Source organism: Podarcis tiliguerta (assembly GCF_965153285.1).
Source record: "Podarcis tiliguerta genome assembly, chromosome: 2".
Classification (NCBI taxonomy): Eukaryota; Metazoa; Chordata; class Lepidosauria; order Squamata; family Lacertidae; genus Podarcis; species Podarcis tiliguerta.
The window spans coordinates 27,937,437-27,958,765 of record NC_139535.1 but is presented as its reverse complement, the minus strand read 5'-3'; the positions used below and the strand labels follow the sequence as shown (position 1 = coordinate 27,958,765).

Genomic DNA, 21,329 nt, shown 5'->3' with positions numbered 1-21,329 from the left:
CAGAAAGTCGGCGGTTCGAATCCCCACGACAGGGTGAGCTCCCATTGCTCGGTCCCAGCTCCTGCCAACCTAGCAGTTCGAAAGCACGTCAAAGTGCAAGTAGATAAATAGGTACCACTCCGTTGGGAAGGTAAACGGCGTTTCCGTGTGCTGCTCTGGTTCACCAGAAGTGGCTTAGTCATGCTGGCCACGTGACCCGGAAGCTGTACGCCAGCTCCCTCGGCCAATAAAGTGAGATGAGTGCCGCAACCCCAGAGTCATTGACGACTGGACCTAACGGTCCCTTTACCTTTAACAACCAAACTATGTAACAGATCAGCCTTCCCCAATCTGTTGCCCTCCAGATGTTTGGGGTAACAATTCCCATTGCTTCAAGCCAGCATGGCCAGCCAACAAAGATGATGGGACTTGTAGTCCAAAACATCTGTAGGACAGTATGTTGGGGGGAAATGATAAAAAAGGAGGATCTTCTCTTAGTATCTTGGACTCAAGGCATTGAAGAAGAGAACTGGAAGCTCATTCACATTATGGACTTCATAATGCTTAAAGGTGTTCTGCTCCATCAGTAGGCAAGCCAGTGAATCATGAATTAGCCGCCATTTCTGGACAGTTATCGTTGTCTTGCAGTGAGTAATGAGAAAACAAATTTCAAGTCTAAGCTGTTCTGCTTTCTTTTCCTTGAGGAGGAAAGAAACAGATACTCTGAATATCACCAAAGTCTTAAGTCGTTGGTATGGCCCAACCAGCAGCTCTGCCCACTCTACATACCAAAGCAAATATATTACTTAAGCATCAAACACAGATGTACCAATAGAAACATTTAAGACTAGAGTGGTGTCAAACATTTTGGAAGCAAAGGAGAGGGTTAAGGCAAGTCATAGCCCCTCTAATCTTATTGTGTGTGTCATGTACCACCTGTTTAGTTTTCGGATCTCCAGTATGGACACCTTTTTTTTAAGGGGCTTCCTCAATTTTTAGCCAATCAGGAACATGTTGCGCTTGTAATGACATCACAGGAAGAATTACCCTCACCATGAAATACAGGATTTCCACATTTTTATCCTGCTTTGTGAGCTTCCCAAGAAACTTTAGTAACTGGGTATGCTTTGTGGAGGAGTATGCAGTCGTCGTCATCCCCCCCAAAAACAAATCCCCCCTTTGATGATGATGATAATAATAATATTTTTTTTATTTATACCATACCCTGCCCTTCCCGGTTGGGGTCAGCTTCAGGACTGGGATGCAATACAGTTGCCCCTGGATTCTTGAAATTACTCCTGCGTGTTAAGCATATTATGAGATATGCCATGCAAATGACACTAATCAAGTAGAAATCCTTCAGCAGTTGGGATGGTTCCCATTCCAAGTTCAAGCATAAAGCCTTAGTATAAATGGAACTTCAAACTTCCTGGATCTTCAATTAATAGCTTTAAAAAAAGCAGCGCTCAGCTTCAAAATATTACTGCATCATTCAGTATCCCAATTATGCTGAACCTTAATGCCAAGTTGTAACAGGGAAGACTACCATGTCATAATTAGTCATTGGTAATTCCACTGATCTCCTGTACAGATGGCACATTGTCGCTGATTGCAAAGAGGATAATGCTGTCAGTGCTGGGATACATTATCTTCTGCTTCCTATGCATGCACACTTTTCTCTCTTTGCCTTCAAACCAATTGCTTATTCAGATCTGCAAATTTTGCCTCAACATTTGGGTTAGCTCCTTGTTTTTGCCTTTACTCTTTTATTTTAATTTTATTTTCCAAGAGAAACATGTCATTTCTCAGATGAGAACATTTATTATGTTCATTAGGTGTTGGGAAAACAAATAGCATTGCGAAACTCCTACCAGAGCATTATCTCATCATTTTGTTGCTTGACCAGGGGAAGAACAACTTTGTCCTTGGATAACGTTCTCAGAAATCCCTAGGATATTGGGCCCAAAGATGACTGCAGTAACTAGGACATTTACTAGGACATATGCCAATAGTGAGTTCATAGAATTGTAGAGTTGTAAGGGCCTCCGAGGATCATCTAGTCCAACCCCCTGCGATGCAGGGATCTCAACTAAAACATGCACAACCAATCCAGCTTTTGCTTTAAAAACCTCCGATGAAGGAGAGTCCACAACCTCCTGAGGGAGTCTGTTCCGCCATTGAAGAAGAAGAAGAAGAAGAAGAAGAAGAAGAAGAAGAAGAAGAAGAAGAAGAAGAGTAGTAGTAGTAGTAGTAGTAGTAGTAGTTTGGATTTGATATCCTGCTTTATCACTACCCAAAGGAGTCTCAAAGCGGCTAACGTTCTCCTTTCCCTTCCTCCCCCACAACAAACACTCTGTGAGGTGAGTGAGGCTGAGAGACTTCAGAGAAGTGTGACTGGCCCAAGGTCACCCAGCAGCTGCATGTGGAGGAGCGGAGACGCGAACCCGGTTCCCCAGATTACGAGTCTACCGCTCTTAGCCACTACACCACACTGGCTCTCCTGGCACAGTTCCTGAAAACAGTATTTTTCAAACTTGGGTCTCTAGCTCTTGCAGGACTACAACCCCCATCATACTGGTCATGCTAGCTAGGGATGATGGGAGTTGTAGTCCAACAACAGCCAGATACTAAAGTTTGAGAAATACTGGCAGACATTCATAAGTGGTGTGATATATGGGTTGAACTGGGGACTTTGGTGCTTGCCACAGTTTGGATGGTAACCCCTTAGAGGAGGCCAAGCACACAGTGATCAATCTGATTGCCATGTGCTTAGCTTCCACTTAAAATATTGTAGCAAGGCTTGCTGTTGGATCTCTGAATGGCCAATGCATTATGTCCAAAAATAAAATTTAAAAAAATCTGCAACATTTTTTAGCTGTAGCTGTAAACAAGCTAGTTTTTCCATTTCTGAGGTATCAACAGTTAAAGCACAAAGTGGCAGTCATGGTCAGCCAGTCATCACGGCTAGAATAGCAGGCATGGAGCTTCGTCACCATGACCTGCTGTGTCAACAATTGTACCCTTGGCTGGCACCACATCTCTCTTTTTGTTTATGGTAATGATGGCACAGATGCTGCAGCATCCAGCTGTCTACTCTGGCTGGCTGTAGAAAATCCACAGTGTTAGTATTTTCTAAGCCATCTCCTCCCATATGAATCAGCCCTTTTGGTCAGATGAACATCAGAGGCCCTTGTCTGTGTTCCTTCACCATCTGAGGTGAAAGTAGTGCACACTAGAGACAAGCCTTCCCAGTCATTGCATCCAAAAGAGGCTTCATCTGCCTTTTGTGTAAGCTGTGAAGACGTGGCTGTTTCACTGGGCCTCTGTGAATTGTATATTCATTGATTCATTGGCCATCTGTCATGGCTGCTCTAGTTGCGATTCCTGCATTGCAGGCGGTTGGACTAGATGACCTTCAGGTCCCTTCCAACTCTACAATTCTATGATTTCAGATTCATCAGCTCCCTTATGGTTTTATACTTGGGGTTTTGTTGTCTCACATGGCAAGCCTATACATACTTTGGAAGTAAGGTTGCTTCCAGTAAACCAGTTTATTTGAGCACTCATCCTTAAACCCACATTGTTAGTGAGAAAGTACAATGCCAGGTTCCATGTGAGATGGCAATGTGATCTAGTGGTAAGATTGTGGTAGGAAAAAACCTTTGAAGAATGTAGCACAGAAATGTGCCCAAAAGTGCAACGTAACCTAAAATAGCTTTGCTATCTCATTCTGAAGGACCTAACAAAAACGTGCCATACAAAGAATTATTGCCATTTATGCTAGCAGCAGCTTACCTAGCAATAGCCAGAAACTGGAAGTTGAGGACAGACTTATCTGTAGCATGTTAGCCCTATTTTTGCATTCTAAAATCAACATATGAGCAAGAAGTGAGTCCACCCCCCTGGCATCCACACATAGAATTCCAGTGTCTGGAGGAAGGGGAAAGTCTTTGTGTGTGTGTAGGCTTAGTTCCAAATTGCATGGAAGCCTATATACATGAGGACTCTCTCCCTCCCTTGTGACATTTATTTTCCATTTGTGTGGACACTTAGGGGAGGGATTATTCAGCATGGCTCCACTTCCTGCTAGAGTAGGAAGTACATGGTTAACCATGAGCAGAATGCCCAGACAGAGCTGTTGGTTTCAGCTGATCTGGAATATCACTTTGGTTAAAAAAACCGGACACCTGAAATAAGGGCAGCGAAAAGGCAAGCAGAAACTGCTCACTTCTTTGGAACATGGTTCTGTTTTACTGACTTGGTCAACAAAAGAGAAGGATGAGTATGTATGGAACACCATGGAAACATTGGGTTCATGTACATTTTAGACCTAGGTTGGTCTTCCCTGATGATTGTATAGCACAGGGAGTCTTGGTTGGTCATTTATGTAATGGTGCCTCCTTTTATTTGTTAATTGCTAAAATTACTTCATTGCCAGTCTTTGTCTACATTGGACTAGATGCGTTTATATGTATGCTTTTGTTGCTGATGTTTTATTGTTAATAGTTGCAGGGTGTTTCATGGGAAGTGCTTAATAAATGAAATATAAATAAATAATATCCACGCCACACTTCTTTACTGTGCATTCTGCCTTAGCACTGCTTATCAGCTGGTTGGAAGTGATCAGGATTAGTGCTGGTGCTTCTGCTAGAGCCCGTTCATCAGGCCTGTGGACATGTCCCTTAATTCTCTGAAATATTTCCTCTTCCAAACAGTTTTCCAGGTGGAATTCCCTATCAAGCAGTGGTACTCTAGTTTGTATTTCCCTTGCCTGAGCTTCTGACGTCTGCCTAGTCTTCTTACCTGCTGTGTAGGAGGGCTTCTGGCAAATCTCCTGCTCAGCCAGTTCATTTGTTAATACACACAAGAAGTAGGGCACAGGATCAGAGGATCACGTAGGAGTAAGTGGGGGAGCATGTCAGGGCAGGAGAGAGCCACAAGGTGATGCTGAGGGAATTCGTAGATTATCTGAGGAAAAGGCTGAGTCTGTTAGAAGTGGATGGAACAAAGATGGCATTGTGTTCTCATTGACTAATAATTCACCTGAGATTCTTGCGGGTGGGGTGGGGGGACAACTGAAACCTCTCTGAAGGCTACATTTGCATTCCCTCCTCTAAGAGGACTGCATTGTTTGCTGTTATCCAAAGAAGGGCATTTTGTTTCAGTTTTAATTCAGTGTTTTCTTTTAACCTATTTTCTTTAGGTGTCCTAGATGATTCCTGGTCCTCCCGCACCTTTCCCATTTTCTTGGTCCCCCCCCCCTTACAGTTCTCACTATATCTACCTCCTCCTTTCCCTTGTTTACTGGTCTGACTGCACCCCGTATCACCCTCTTTCTCACTGTACCCCCAGCGTGCTTTCTCTTCTCTCTGCATCATTTCAGGTCTCTCTACACTGCCGTGTGTTGCTCATCCTTTTTTCTCTGTTCCTCATGATTACTGTTTTGTTCCCCATCCTTATCCTTGCTTCATAATACTTGTTTAAACTCCAAACTCAACAGTTCTTGCCAAGCCTTAGAACTACACATGGCTGTTGTTTTGCCTCCACTGTTGAAGGCAGTATGTCTCTGAATACCAGAAACTGCAAGGGGGCAGACAGTGCTGTTGCACTCGGGTTCTTCTGCTTTGGGGCTTGCTATAAGTATCTGGTTGGCCACTGTGAGAAGAGGGCGCTGGATTAGATAGATTAGGCTATTCACCTGACCCAGCAGGCTCTTCTTATGTTCACATGGGGCGAGTTTTCCCTGTCCAGCACAACCCTGGTAAATATGGTACTCTGCTGAGCAGGCAAAGGTCATAGTCTTAATTGGGAGAGAAGTGATTCCCTCCAAATTAAAAATGATTATGAAGCAAGGCAGTTTGCCCATTTCTACCCATGTTTGTTCCAGTGTTTGATCACTTGTGAAAACAAAGGATGTGTTTGGAGACAGGAGGCAGGCCACTTCCCATCTAGCACTTAGCTTTGAATGTTTCTGTTACACCTATAAATGTCTGTGTATTCATTATATACATCAGAGGTGTGTAACCTGTGTCCTAAGATGTTGCTAGACCACAGTTCATGCCACTCGCAGCCGTTATGAGCAATAGTCAGGAGTCTAGCTATCCCAAGGTCACCTAGCAAGATTCATGGCCAAGTGTAATCTGAACTCAAGAGGTTTGTGGATGTTTTGTAATATCTGGTACCTACTCAAAAGTCCTCTACCATGGGATTACCACTTTCAGTAGTACTAAAAATGCAAGATAGGGCTGAACTTTTGGATTTCAATTTTCTTAGCATTAGTACAGGGTTTCCCAAACTTGGGTCTCCAGCTGTTGTTGGACTACAACTCCCATCATCCCTAGCTAGCAGGACCAGTGGTCAGGGATGATGGGGACTGTAGTCTAACAATAGCCGGAGACCCAAGTTTGGGAAATCTTTCATTAGTATTTAGCAGAGGTGGGGAACCTCTCTGGCCTGCAGGCCTGATTAGGCCTGGTGCAAGGTTGTTTTGGCCAAGCCACACATCCATACCGTACACCTGACTTTACATGTAATGCCAGGTGTGCAGCAGATAAAGACACACCTTCTTGCAAAAAGTGGGATTAGTCTGCAAAGTTTTATGCCTTTGCAAGAACCAACAATCTGCTGATTGCCACCACCTGCAGAGCACTATTAGTTTCCTCAGAACCCAGTTGCATCCAGTCTCAAAGCTGTCATCCCAGTCTCAGGAGCCATCATTGCAGTCTCTTAAGGTCTGCCATTCCCCATCATGTCTCCATATTGATGTGCTCTACCCCTGTAATCCATCCCATTTCTTTCCAAGATCCATTCCTTGCTTTGTTGGTAGCTTGCATTTGTTTTAGTAGTCATGTCAACTGGCATTTACAAGCTGCCGTTATTTCCTCTGGGCCTTTGGATAGCTCCCATAGTTCCCAGTGAAGTTTTTTTGTCATTTGTTTTTAGTACATACCTGAACTGCTATGCTCAGCTGGTGAAGATTTAACTTGTATATGGCTTAGAGTTGGCCCCTTTTTGGTGTGGGCTTGATGTTTGTTCTTTATTTTTTAAAATTATTATTATTTCCTCTGCACAGGTGGCACATTTATTGCACACGTGTATTTTCCATTTTGGTTCTAGGAGAGGAAAACAGTGTTTGTTCAGTGGAGGCAGGGAGATTTCTAAAATTACTGCCTATTAGCTGGCGAAGTAGGTTGAATGGGTCTGGCAGAATGCTGCTTCTCCTGAAACTAAATGTAATGAGAGTTAGAATAACTATTTGCAGGTATTGAATGTTGGAGATGCATGTACTTTAAAAATATTTGGTTATCATATGCAATAAGTATTATAATTATTCTAATTATAATAATAATATGCAATTATTAGTTGATTGATTGGTCAGAATAATTGAACAGCATATTTTAAAATATCTGCCCCTGATGATGGACAACTTTTTTAAAAAGGTTATTAATTTGAATACTAGTACTCAGCAAAATTTCTTTCACAAAGGAGGGGAAAGCAGGTGGTGCTGTGGATTAAACCACAGAGCCTAGGACCTGTTGATCAGAAGGTCGGCGGTTTGAATCCCCGCGACAGGGTGAGCTCCCTTTGCTCGGTCCCAGCTCCTGCCAACCTGGCAGTTCAAAAGGACATCAAAGTACAAGTAGATAAATAGGTACCGCTCTGGCAGGAAGGTAAACGGTGTTTCCGTGCGCTGCTCTGGTTCACCAGAAGCGGCTTAATCATGCTGGGCGCATGACCCGGAAGCTGTACGCCAGCTCCCTTGGCCAATAAAGCGAGATGAGCGTCGCAACCCCAGAGTCGGTCACAACTGGACTCAATGGTCAGGGGTCCCCTTTACCTTTACTAAATGTATACAGGTTTAACTGATTAATTAGCTGATTAAAAGTCATATCATTCATTGATTCTGGGTGACAGCTGAAATAGATGATTCAGTATTGTTGTAAGTCTGTGAGTTAATCTCTCCCTATTTTCTTTGGGGAAAAGAGAAGCGAACCAATATTTCTGTTCCTGATCCCTATAAGAGGAACAGTCCTGATCTAAAATTGTTATTACTACACTGCAGTTATTTATGCAACTCATATAACATAATCAGAGTGGCTAGGGCAACCAAGCCAGATGGGTGGGGTATATATAATTAAATTATTAAGCAAATGACAGAAAATATCAGAAGTTTCTCCTTTTTAGTGGCTCTGTGCTATTAAGATTATGAACAACTAATTAACTACCCAAGGGGGAATCGGATAATCACATGCCATATAAATAAGTTTTGAAAGAAGAAGCAGGTGCATGAACTGAATTCGCTCTGCCTCTCTTTCTGTCCAACTGAGAGCCCTAGAAAAGCAGGGCTCTCCGAGTTGTGTGTATGTGCACAGGGTCTTCAGGAACTTGTACCAAATGCATGTGGGGAATTTTGGAAAATGCGCTGAGGGTGCCCCAGCAGCCCCCAAAGTTCGAGCGTTCTCCGGTATGCGCAGCTCTGGAAAAGGTATTTCTTCTCCAGTGTGCTGCAGCGATATATATCAAATGATATATGCACAATAATCTTCTAGCATAACATCTTCTAGCTAAACTACGTATTTCTTCACACACTATATACAGACAAAGGAATCATGGTGTCCTCTCTCTCTCCAGCTCTGAGAGATGAACAAGTAAAAGCAAAAGTACAGTAAAATAGTACAAACGGAAGAGATCAGACTGTCTTCTGTTCCCATACTCTTCCCAGACAGGCATGTGATTTACACCAATCTCATCAGCAGCATCGGAGGCGTGAAATACTAACAGGGAATGAGACAGAGCCCCATAAGCATGATTCTGCCCCTCGCATTCAGTTGTGAAATTTGTGGTGTTTGGATACTCCTCAAACATCGAGCAATTGTGCATACATATGTGAATCTTGCAAATGTGAACCTAGACTAGAGGCTTGCACTGCCAAGCTCTGGAGCATCTCCACTCAGCTGCTCCTGCTCCTTACTATTGTGACCTGTTCCCTTGTACATTTTGAACACGCAATGGATGTAAAGATGGAGCAACACCCTCTACTTTCCTTATGATCTCCCTTTGGGGAGGTTGTGCTGATTGATGCTAGAGGGACAGAGCAAGTGAAATGGCAGTGGTAAGGAAGAGCACCCCCTGAGCGATGGGAGCCCTCTAAGAGCTTCTTGCCCATGAGCTCCCCACAATTTGGGCTGAACACTGCTTCTGCCTGATGTTGCTTAGGGGTGAATACACTTGCACCGGGGTGGCTAAACTTTGGCCTTCCAATTGCTGCTGGATTCCAATTCCCATCAGTCCTAGCCACCATGGCCAATGGTCAGGGATGATGGGAGTTGTACTACAACAACATTTGGAGGCCCACAGACTAGCCACCCCTGACGTACATACTTGCTGCATGAGGAGAAATGTTCATTTGGCAGCCTTGTATTTGCATTGAACCCACATAGTGATTCGCACTGGAATTATAGGGAGAGTTTGTTTTTGGAAGTGGTTTTTCTTGGGGGGGGGAGGTGAGGCTGGAAATGATAAGGGGCAAATAACTATTGCAACGGGACATCTTAACAATAAAAGTTCTCAAGTTTGATTGCCTCCCATTCTGTACAAATCTTTAATATCTCGTGCCGCCTTGCTCACTGGGGAAAGCTTTTGTTTCTCAATCTGTAATCAAAGCAACAAACAGTAAGGTCATTTCCTAGAGATTACATGGCAACGGAAGAAAGTCTGGGACTGTGTGAGTCTCTGCTCCAAATAGCTTTTATTTAGGTGGGGGAACACTGTCGCTCTTTGCATTGTACCTTCCGCACTTCATGCAGCCCTTTAAAACCTACCAGAGTGTGTGGTTTGGAGGTAAGATAAATTTTTATGAATTTCTTTTTCTGAGGCACATTATTGTGCTGGTTGTTGTAAAGTACCTTAATTAAATAACTTCAGAGTAAAACTGCTGCAAAGAATGGTATTGCATATTAGACATTAATTGCAAGCTCAACGTGAAGATCATGCTTGATTCCTCTTGTAGAACATGGGAGGTAGGATAGTCGGTAGAGCTTGAGACTCTTAATCTCAGGATTGTGGGTTCAAGTCCCATGGTGGGCAAAAGGTTCCTGCATTGCAGGGGGTTGGTCTAGATGGCCCCTGTGGTCCCTTCCAACTCTACAATTCTGGGATTCTAACTGTGGAGTGTAGAGGTGTTTCTGTGTTTGCTCTGAGTACTGTACAGTGATACCTCGGGTTACAGACACTTCAGGTTGCAGACTCTGCTAACCCAGAAATAGTACCTCGGGTTAAGAACTTTGCTTCAGGATGAGAACAGAAATCGTGCTCTGGCGGCGCTGCGGCAGCAGGAGGCCCCATTAGCTAAAGTGGTGCTTCAGGTTAAGAACAGTTTCAGTTAAGAATGGACCTCTGGAACGAATTAAGTACTTAACCCGAGGTACCACTGTATTTATCGCTATTGTTGCAAGCATTGGGTTTGTTACTTTGTGGAAAAGTTCCATCTCTCTTGGTCCCAGTCATCACTCAGGTTATACTTTCTGGTCTCAGATTCAGCGTGTTTGCACATCTTACAGGGTTGGAACTTTTCAGAGGAGAATGATTTCACATGAGGTTATGGCAAGCTAAGAACTACCGGTATTCCAAAGATACAGATGCCTCTTTTCATTCTGTGTAACCCTTCAATGCCTCATGAGTGAGATGTGCTCTTCCCTTGTCCCCCATTTCATCTGATGCAATGCTTGGCACTGGGAGGTGCAGTGGCAGGCACTGAGCTCATTAGCAGCCTCTTAGAAAGGGCCCTTTGATCCACACCCTTATTGAAAGGTTGAAATGAGTCATGAAAGTTCAGTCCTGTCAGATCCATTTGCATCCTTCTCAGTATGCATGTGTGAATGACAGCGAAAATGCCATACCAAACCATCAAGATGCAGCTGCCTGATGATCAAACTATAAACCATTTTAAAACTCTTCTAGTCCAACAGATAGCATAATAATCCCTTGACTAATTTTGAGAGATGTATCTGGAGGGGGAGTAACAGTGTAGCTCTAGTTTACAGGTGGGAATTGCTTCAGAAACATGAACACTGCATCTTCCTCATCAATGCCCTAAAGAATGTTATCCATATCAGATCCTCCTAATACGGGCTTTGGGGTGTCAGCAATAGAAAGCACGAAGAAGCAGAAGCAATTAGTGTCTGTATAGAGTTAGCAAAACACTTTAGCAAAATATGAATTATAATGGGTGCAAAACTCTGATGTGGAAAGTTTAGTGTCTATGTGGTTCATTATGAAGATTCGGCAATTTAAGTAGAGGCAGGGGTAAGTGATCTGCTAAAGGTTTGGAGTCAATAGAAATTATGGAAATGCAGCTCATGGTCCCGCACTCCCAGGACAGTTACTTAATTCCTGGCTCTGTCTTGCCGCCTGTCATCAGCAAATATAACTAGGGCTGCTGCCTTGTTACTACAGGAATTATCCAATCTCATGTCATTACCCAGGAGATTTAGCAATAACTCTACGCAAGATACTGGAACAAAACATGTTCATGAGCTTTCGCCTGGTTACTATGGCTTGCAGTACAACCAGCATTGTATGGGAAGAGTGTGCCGAGCACAAGCTTTAATTAATTTGCAGCACTACTGGCAAGGAAAGCAGATGTACACGAAGTATTTCACTGGCTCAGTATTTAGAGCTATCCTCTTTGGCGATCACTCGTAGCCGAGTAAGATTGTCTTCCATAAACATTGTTTTAACAGTGAGTCCGTAAGTGACCGTGGAGGCCAATTCTGGATCCACACATCCTTCCACAGTGGGGACATTGGTTTCCGAGCGGGAGTTGATCACGGTGTGGATTTGCCATGCGTGCCTTCCTCATAGCACATTTCTCCCTTGCGTCCTGAATTCGAGTGTCTTCAAAGCCCATGACACCTTTGGTAAAGGCTGTTCTCCAGCTGGAGCGCTCGCAGGCCAGTGTTTCCCAGTTGTCAGTGTTTATACAACATTTTTAAAGATTTGCCTTGAGACAGTCTTTAAACTTCTTTTGTTGACCACCAGCATTACTCTTTCCATTTTTAAGTTTGGAATAGAGTAGTTGCTTAGAGCTATCAGGCTACTAATTATATTCTTAACTTGTAGCAGTTGAGGGATGTATGTCTGTGTTTGTGTGTATGTGATATAATATGATATGTGTGGTATTCATTTCTTTTCTGTGCTTTGTTTGCAGAATATAGAGTTGCTGTATTTCAAAAAGTGAAAGTCCGGAAATATTTCAAAAAGTGAAAATTTATGGGGGTTTGTGATTTTTTTTGGCAAAGTCTAAAAAAGAAAAGTAATGAGTTTTGGAGCTGCTTTTTTTCTTCTTTTTTTAAAGAAATTGCCAAAATCTACACTAACAACATGGGCTGCCATATGTCCTGATTTTTCGGGACATTTCAGCGATTTTTGCCCGGACGCCGTTTACGGGGGCTGAATACTGACTATGTTCAGGAAATTCCAGACATATGGCAACTCTCGCAGAATACAACAATTCCAGCTTTCATTTAGGGAAACAAAATTTCTAGTCCTTATAACTACAGTGAAAAAAATTCACAAATGTCTGGCAAAATTTCAGAAGCCCCCAAGGGGAAGATAAAGATGGTTTCCTTTGAGACCACAAAGAACTGGTATTTGATTTGCAGTTTCCTGGAGCTGAGGGGCTTGGTTTTGTGGGTTGAGTGGCTGGGGCAACCCAGCCAGATGGGTGGGGTTTAAATGATAAAATTGTTGTTGTTGTTGTTAGCATTTAGAACCTTTCCCGTCTTCTACTTACCATGTCATCTGCCATCTCCATGCTTTCATCTTCATTGGCATGCCGTAGATATTTCCCTCTCGAAGCCATGGTGACAGATGGCAGAGCGTTTTAAATATGTGGGGGCCACAGAACAGTGTAGTAGGAGAAATAATCTAAAGTGCTGGAGAGGTGGGCTGCTGGTGCCTTACATGCTGTGCAGTTTTTCTAGAAAAAGAGGTGCCAGAACTCACCATGAACGCCTTCCCTGTTCTCTTAAAATGGCCATGGTGTGCCCACTTGAGAGGTGCTGGAACTGAATTCCAGTGAGTTCCGGCTGAGGGGGGCAGGAAAAAGCCCTGCTTACATGATTCTTTATAATTCGTTTATGGCTGACTTCTACCTCCACCCCAAAGAGCTACCTGTCAAATCGCTCCAAATCCCAAGAGTTCATGGAGCCCTTCCAAAAAAAAATATGGCAGCCTTTTAAAACTTTGTACTTTGAAACAGAATAAAAGTTCTGCAGGAAAAGCAAATATATGCACTTGGTTTCCTTGGCACAACACTTGGGTCACCTTGGTGTGGAATTTGGTGTGTCTGTCTGTGTGCTGTGTGGTGGCTGGGAGTGTTCTCCAAAGGCAGGGAATACAGTGTGCATAGAGCCCTGATGAATATGCAGTGGCGCTGTGCCTTCCTCTCTCAGGGTGGGGAATGCTTTGCGCTTGTGACCATGCCAGTTTTTATTTTCTATTTTTTTACTGGCTCAGCTGGTGGAGATTATATGAAAGTCAGTTGATGGTCTGCAGGAGCCAAGCAGTTTCCCCTCCCTCCCCCCTCCTCTTTTTTTTTGTTTGTTTGTTAAAAACAAACCCTTCTATACATAGACCGAAAAATACTGCACTAGAATCAAAACTAAGCTCTCTCTGAATAGTTTTGAAACTGTCCCAAAGTAGCACTGAGACCCTGCCAAAGTTAACACCGCACAGCCGAAACGACGATGGAAACATCAGCCAAAGGCGTTAAGCTGCAGATGCTTTTCATAGACTGCTGCTTGCCCTGGGAGAACAACGATGGGGTCCAGCAGAAGACCACCTCGACTTTATTTCTTGCAGCCAGCTTACTCCTCCTTTTGCCAGTCTTCAGGTCCCAGGCAGTTTAGTCTTCTTTTTCTCCATCCGGTTTTGTAGGTGTCAGCATTGGCTGGGTTTGAGCCCCTTAAGCTTTGCGCTAGTTCCCCATCTGGTCAGCCGCTTGGGGTTGCTTAGTGAAGAAGTAGCAGCACTCTCCATTGTTACACTATGGAGCCCCACTAGTTCTTTCTGACCTGGTTGTGACCATATGCACAACCGCTACCAGTCTCCCTCCCCACCCCGTATCTTTCTGCTTCCCTACCTGATTTCCTGTCTTGCTTTCTGCATACCTTCCCACCCCTGCCATTGCATCCAATTCCCATAGTCACCAAGTTAAGAACGGGGCTTGCAAATTGGTGTGGTCTTTGTTTCGTCCTCCTACACATCAGTGCACCATCTACCTCCATTCCCGATCCTTCTGAGACTCAAGACTTCAACTTTTTGAAAAAACAATCATTTTTATTAGATCTCCAAAAATATTCCGAAACATTTATCGCCGTATACAGTTTTGATGTGCTTAGTAGTTTATGATTCTGTGATGCTGCCAGGAGGTGAATTAAGACCACCAGTGAAACTGGGTCCATTTGTTTCCATTCTGTTATGACTCGTCGTGCAAACACGTCAGTGGAGGCAACCCAGTACTCCTCTCAGTTGGTTTACACCACACTGCCCTCCCGGCTGCCTCTCCTGCCCCTCCTGGCAAGCAGCAGTGACTCATTTGCTAGGGGGTCAGGTAAACAAACCTGTTCCATCATGCCATCCACTACTGGTTTTGTTGAAGAAGAATACCTGACAGAGGGACTACCCCCTTCTCTGGTACTGCTCTCCATTGAAACCCAGTCTCTTTCCAGAATTATGCTACTATAGGTAGCTCTTGGGAACTTGACTTCTTGCCTTCCTTTGGTTACATTACCTGCCTTTGGAGTCTTTGACTCCTTCCTCTAGAACAACGGTTCTCAACCAGTAGGTCCCCAGATGTTGTTGGACTACAACTCCCATCATCCCTGAGCTCTGGCCTTGCTAGCTAGGGGTGATGGGAGTTGTAGTGCAACAACATCTGGGGACCTACAGGTTGAAAAAGGCTGCTCTAGAACTTGAACTTAGCTTACCCTGGACTGTAGGACCTAGGTGGACCTGAAACATTGCTGTATGGGGGCCTGACTCCTACTGGACGCTGATAGGCTTAGGAAATGCTGAGTGCAGTGATAGCATGGCAAGTGGCTTCCTTATGTTACTGGTACGTAATGAGAGGAAGAGGCGGCATGTGCTGCTTATAACAACATGTACTTTGGGCCTCACTTTAACTCTGCCAATTCACACCAGGGTAGGTTGGGTGGGGTCTTCAGGGAGTATAGTATTGATCTCAATCCGTCTGTTTTGACTGATCTGCATTTTCAGTCCATTGGAACTCAAACGTTACATTGCAGATTTTCTTCAATCAATATTTGAAAAATTAACTGTCTTGGGGCAGAAATGGGCAAATTTGCATTCCCTCCCCTTGTCAATTAGCTGCATGGGATTCAAGCTAGTTAGCGACTTTGAGAACAAATTTGCTTTATTCATTACTTTATAACATGAACTGACAGGTCCTTTCCTTTGTATTCAGGACCTCCTGATTAAAATGTGGCTTCTAGGATTCCACCCCCCCCCCCCGCATTCTGCCATTGGCAAGTGGTAGAATTTTGGTTATGTGAATCAACTAATGAGATACTGAGGTTTAATCCAGTTTTGTAACAGTTGCACAACTCTACACAGACACTTTTCCTTTTCAATTAAGAGTGAATTAACCAAGGTTTATGTTCATTCATCTGGTAACAGGATTAAGCTAATATGAGATAAACCACTCTTAAATCAGAGAGACATTCCACAAGAAGCTTAGCTAGTTTAGCCAAAAAGGCTGGAGGAATGGGGGAGATTCCTTCTGGATATTTTAAAAAGGAAAGGATCATATTATCATCTTTTGGAAATTCAAATCAAATATATATAAAATCCTCCCTTCAAACCTATAAACCTTTTGAGCTATATTGGAAATAATTCCAACAAAACTAGCTCATGCATTTTGGTATCTGCTTTCAGTCATACTGTAGCCTTGAAACTATGTTAAAGTAACTAAATATTCACAGACACGCAAGATGTAGGTCTGAGCCAAACTTTTACAGCATTCTTTATCTGGAAAAAGTCTTATTCAAGGCGCAGCATTTTCTACCTTTTGACATAGGTTTCCAAGAAAACAAGCAATTTAAAATAAATGTAACAATTAAATTTAAATAGAACAACAAATGTTTAAAAATGTCAAAACAACAGAAAAAGAACAGCTCAAATAAAACTTATCATCTATTGAAAGGTCAGGCAAATAAAACCGGTCACCCAAAGCTAGTTAAATTGGTACTGATCAAGTGTGACTAAGGAGAGTAAAGGTAAACACAAAGGGACCCCTGAACATTAGGTCCAGTCGTGGCCAACTCTGGGGTTGCGGCGCTCATCTCACTTTATTGGCCGAGGGAGCCGGCATACAGCTTCCGGGTCATGTGGCCAGCATGACTAAGCCGCTTCTGGCAAACCAGAGGAGCGCACGGAAACACCGTTTACCTTCCCGCCGGAGCGGTACCTATTTATCTACTTGTACTTTGACGTGCTTTCGAACTGCTAGGTTGGCAGGAGCAGGGACCGAGCAACGGGAGCTCACCCAATCGCGGGGATTCGAACTGCCGACCTTCTGTTCGGCAAGTCCTAGGCTCTGTGGTTTAACCCACAGCACCACCCGCGTCCCATAACTAGGGAGAGTATTTCACAGCTAAGGTGCCACTATCGAAAAGGCCCTGTGTCTGGTTGCATCATATCTAAAGGTGGTAAGACCTCTGAAACAGATTATTTAAAAACCATGGGGTTTTAAAAGTTGTTCTCAAATTGCAGGTGCAGATACATTCACCTTTTTTTGTTGATGGGGAGGGGAGCTGCTGATAGGTTGCTACTAACAACCTGAGATTCTGAAGATGGATTGAAAATGAAAGCACCCATGCTTGAGTTTTTGTTGTTTTTTATCCCTTTCTTTTAAAAAATGCATCTACTTTTGCAACTTTAAAATACAATCCTGTAATAGAAGAGGAGAGGAGGGTGACAGGTGTTACTTGCCAAAACAAATGTGTTTCGTCTTAGAGGAAATAATATCTTGGTTCTAGGCAAAGAACAAATCAAGTTTGGAAATACCTTTGTTAAAGACCTCCTTGCTACAAAGTTATTCTGTATTTAGAAAGATAGGTTTTTCCCTGCTTTTTCACTTGCTAAATTAGCCGCTCTCTTTTTTTAGTAAAAAAAAGAAAAAAGCTTCCTGTTTATATAGCATCTAAATTTGTTGGGTGTATAACTTGGTGACACATATAACTTGATGACACGGTGGGATCTAAAAATATTGCCTCTAACAGCATGTTTTTGTGCATCAAGAGGATGCTGCTCCTGTGGAGGAGTTGCATAAATATCCTGCAGGTTTTATTCCAAATTTCTGAGGTTTCAGAAGGGAAACCGAGCTTACATTGTGGAGAGTTTGGTCTTCTTTTTTTCAACTTTTCCTGACAGTCACTTTGGGATAAAACATTCTTCAATTGTTGTGGCATTCGACACGTGGAATCTGTAGCCACTAACATTTTGACTTGACAGAAAATTGAACTTTTAACATTTTGTGTCGTGTACTATTTTGGTCTTGTAAAAGTTGAAGAAAGAACCTTTGTTCTCCAACAGAGCGGGAGGAAGCGAAAAGGAGTTACGCTGTGTTTTGTTCCCTTTTCTTTTGACCTTACAAAGTTCCCCAGTCAGCCATTGTAGCAACCAGCACATGTATGTCTTCTGGGACCCTTCATTAATCTACCAGCTCACAACACAGCCAGCTATGATTAAAACATAGTGCTGAGTTTTTGATAGTCTAAGGTTTCCCCTTCAAATCTTCAGTTAACGGAGTCCTTCTAGAAATTAGGATGTTGAGCTTAAAAAACACGTATACCAACCAAACAAAGGCTGTAGATCCATCTCAGTACAGCAGGTATGGTGGGCCAATAGATCTCCAGATGTTGCTGGACTACAATTCCAATCATCCATGACAATTTTCAGGCTGCTGGGGGTAGGAATCCAACATCATCTATAGGGCCACAGGTTCACCATCTCTTCATATTAATCATATTGAGAGATGGGCTGCCAGATCACATGTATTTTTACTCAATGGTTATGGAAGAGAAGATAGCCTAAAAATATCAGGTAGCAGGTGGTAAGATCATTCTCAGGCTCCTGGAGAGCTACTGCCAATACTAAACAGATGAAATAATCTGACCTGTGATAAGGCAGTGTTCTTAGTTTCCTTGAAACAGAATGGGACTTACTCCCAAGTAAGTGCCTAAGGTAGCAGGTTTGGTTAATAAAGTCTTTTTGATTTTATGATGGAAGTTCATGTTGGAAATGTTATGGAAGTCAGACTCCAATGGTAAATTTTTATTACTTGGAAGTAAGTCTTGCATTTCAGGAGAACATCTACATATACTGTGCAGTGTAGGCTGTACTGATTCTTGTTTAGGAAATGCCTTGTTTTATTTCAGTCAGGAATGGCTCTTGGATGAAAAAGAGTTAAACATTTCATAAGTCATCAAAACCACCCAAACTAACTCAGTGGAATGCCTGAGAGTGTGCTTTGAAAATCTTTCAGGTGGGCCTTCACTGGTGACAAAATAACAGAGTAAACAGAAGAAAATACTGTATAATGACAGGTGTGGGGCCAGGTGAGTGTGGCTGGAGAATAGCAGTCTAGTGGACCAAACTAAGACCGTGGTAGACTTAATTTGGCCCATGAACCAGAGATTCCCCATGCCTGGTATAGGTACCTTAGCAGTACCTGAAGGACAGTTATTCCAATTATTTGAAATGCGGAGAGTCCATTCTACTTCTAAATTATGCATCTCTCACTTTGCAGATGACAGAAGGGAGACACTGTCAGGTACAGCTTCTGGATGACAGGAAGTTGGAGCTGCTGGTTCAGGTGAGACACCTGCATTTCTGGCATCATTATATCATTTCAGTACAGCTTTATACAAGCCTGTCCAGTTCAGTGGTCTTTATCAATGGCTCTAAGAGGGTACTCGCTTTTTAAAAGCTGGGGATGCACTAGCTGAAAAGCCCAGCTGTGTGGGGGCCAAATACCTACCTCAGCCAGGTGAGCATTATGCTGTAACTTGCAACCTGTATACATTTACCTGGTAGTAAGTCTCATTGGGTTTCGTGGGAGTTACTTCTGAGTACACATACAAATAGGATCACACTGCCAGTTTTACATTAGCCACTGCTTGATGATGAAGATAATGCTGCTTTGATATTTTAAAGGTAGGTACATGATCTGTATGGATTTTAGTCTTTAAGTTAGTGGGAGAAGCTCTTTTCTGGTGAAGGTTGCATTCCCTCATGAGCAACTTTCAAGGAGCTGTAAGTCAGTGGTGGGTGCGACCAGAGGCAAAAGGTGAGTGGAGCAACAACTGTACAGTAGGTTATGCTCCAGCCACACAAAAGCCAGATGTTTCTATATACACAGGCTCATTGTTGTCATAGGAACATCAGAAGCTTATCGGAAGTCAGACCATTGATCCCTCTAGCTCAATATTGTCTACTCTGACTGGCAGTGGCTCTCCAGGGTTTCAGACAGCAGTCTCTTCCAGCCCTACCTGGAGATGCTAGGGATTGACTTGAGACCTTCTGCATCCAAGGCAGATGTAGTAGAGTACCACTGAGCTTATGGCTCTTCAGAGACCCCAGAGAGCTGCTGCAAGTCAGAGCAGTCAGTACTGGACTAGATGGAGAAATAGTCTGATAGTCTGGTGTATGGCAACATCCTAAGAAACTCTCCAGTTTTGCCCATCACCCATAATATGGAGATAGATGAGAATTTGTAACATAGGTAATAAGGTTTGTTGATATAATGTATCTTGTATCATCGCATGCAAAAAAATCACTTTGTCACGCTAAAGGTCCATTGATTTCAGTTGGTCTACAACAAACATTAAAAATCATCATGCACCATGGTTGCAGAAGCAGATATATTTGTACAAGAAGGGGAGGTGGTCTTAACACACATTTTCTGTTTGCAAAGAGAGCTTTTGGGGGTAAAAGAAAAAAAAAAAAAAAAAGATTCCATGACCTGTAAGGTTCTCTTGACCATAGCCCTGTTTCAAATATAGCTTGTTATGTACAGGATGCAAGAATGCCATCTAATTCATATCGTTCTCTTCAATAGCCCAAGCTCTTGTCACGGGAGTTGTTGGATCTGGTGGCTTCCCATTTCAACCTCAAAGAAAAGGAGTATTTTGGGATAACATTCATAGATGATACGTAAGTTTATGCAGGCATTGTGTAAACCACTGTTTTGAGCAAGTTGCCAAAGAATGGTGATTGGCTTCTTCAAAAAAAGATTTTCTAATTGCTGGGTAATAATGTAGCCAATAATAGCTTTCCATTTGCTGCGCCTTTGCTTTGTCAGTGTCTGTTTCATTTCCACAATTAACTGACTTCTGGGGACTGGCCAAGAAAATAACCCATGTGCAAGTTTTCTACAGCAGGAAGCCACCAACAGACTCATGAGTTAAAGCAGAATCCAACCACATGCAGAACAAATATTAACTCCAGTAAAAAAGGCACTGCACAGAGAAATTGTCCATAGACCAAAAAATATTTTGAAAAACCACAGCCATTACTTCCTCCAGAGTTTGGTAAATAGTTGGGACCATCTTCTGAAACACCAGCTGAAGTCGCCATCATGCAGTACATGATTTGGGACTAGGGTACAGGTAGCCCAATGGTGCCCTCCTCCTGCTGCTGTCACTGAACTGCAGCTCCTGTCAAATGCAGCCAGGGATTATGGGAGTTGAAGTCCAACAATTCTGATTGCCACTGGACAAGGGTATATTTGGAATTGCTTTCTCCAATGTAACATAACCCTGCATGCATGCTTAGTTCATTGAGGGAAGTCCTGCTGTGTCCCCCCAGCTTTCTGAAGTACAGTGTGTAGGGATACAGCACCATGGCCTTTTCACTACTGGACTGATCTCCCTTCTGTTTGCTTTTCTCAGCCAGCTTTTACAATGTGATAACGGTACTGCAGCGTCTTTCTTTGTTTTTACATTAGATTTTTTTTTTTTAAAAAAATTGGTTTATCATGAGTTGTCAGATGTGTGAAGGCTCCTTAAATGGAGTAAAAACAAAACAAAACTTGGAGTGTATATATGTAAGGAAATAAAGCTTTTATTACACAGTTACTTTTGTGTTGCAGTTGTGTAGCTTCAAAATGCATCTAGAAAGGAAGTATCAGATATTCCTCCTGTGGGTGCAGAAGTCTATATTATTCACCTGTTTTAGAAGTCTGCACTTCTTAGGGACTTGGTGGGGGCAAATGGTAGTAAATTTGTAGTGGAAATTTGTAGTGGTGGGAAGTGATGTGAGGGGCA

The 21,329-nt window shown here is 42.9% G+C and overlaps 1 protein-coding gene across 7 annotated transcripts in view; it reads left to right on the top strand.

Annotated features, from left to right (window-relative positions):
- The window catches only part of FRMD4B (FERM domain containing 4B), a 234,606-nt gene that overhangs the window by 101,301 nt on the left and 111,976 nt on the right, over positions 1 to 21,329 (top strand). For all 7 annotated transcript variants that reach the window (XR_014507531.1, XM_083424796.1, XM_083424795.1 and 4 more), the window contains 2 exons: positions 18,812 to 18,877; positions 20,123 to 20,217. Coding sequence is in view for 6 of the 7 variants with exons in the window: in XM_083424796.1 (XP_083280922.1) it covers positions 18,812 to 18,877; positions 20,123 to 20,217 (161 nt within the window). In the remaining variant the exon portion in view is untranslated. The remainder of the gene's footprint in view (positions 1 to 18,811; positions 18,878 to 20,122; positions 20,218 to 21,329) is intronic.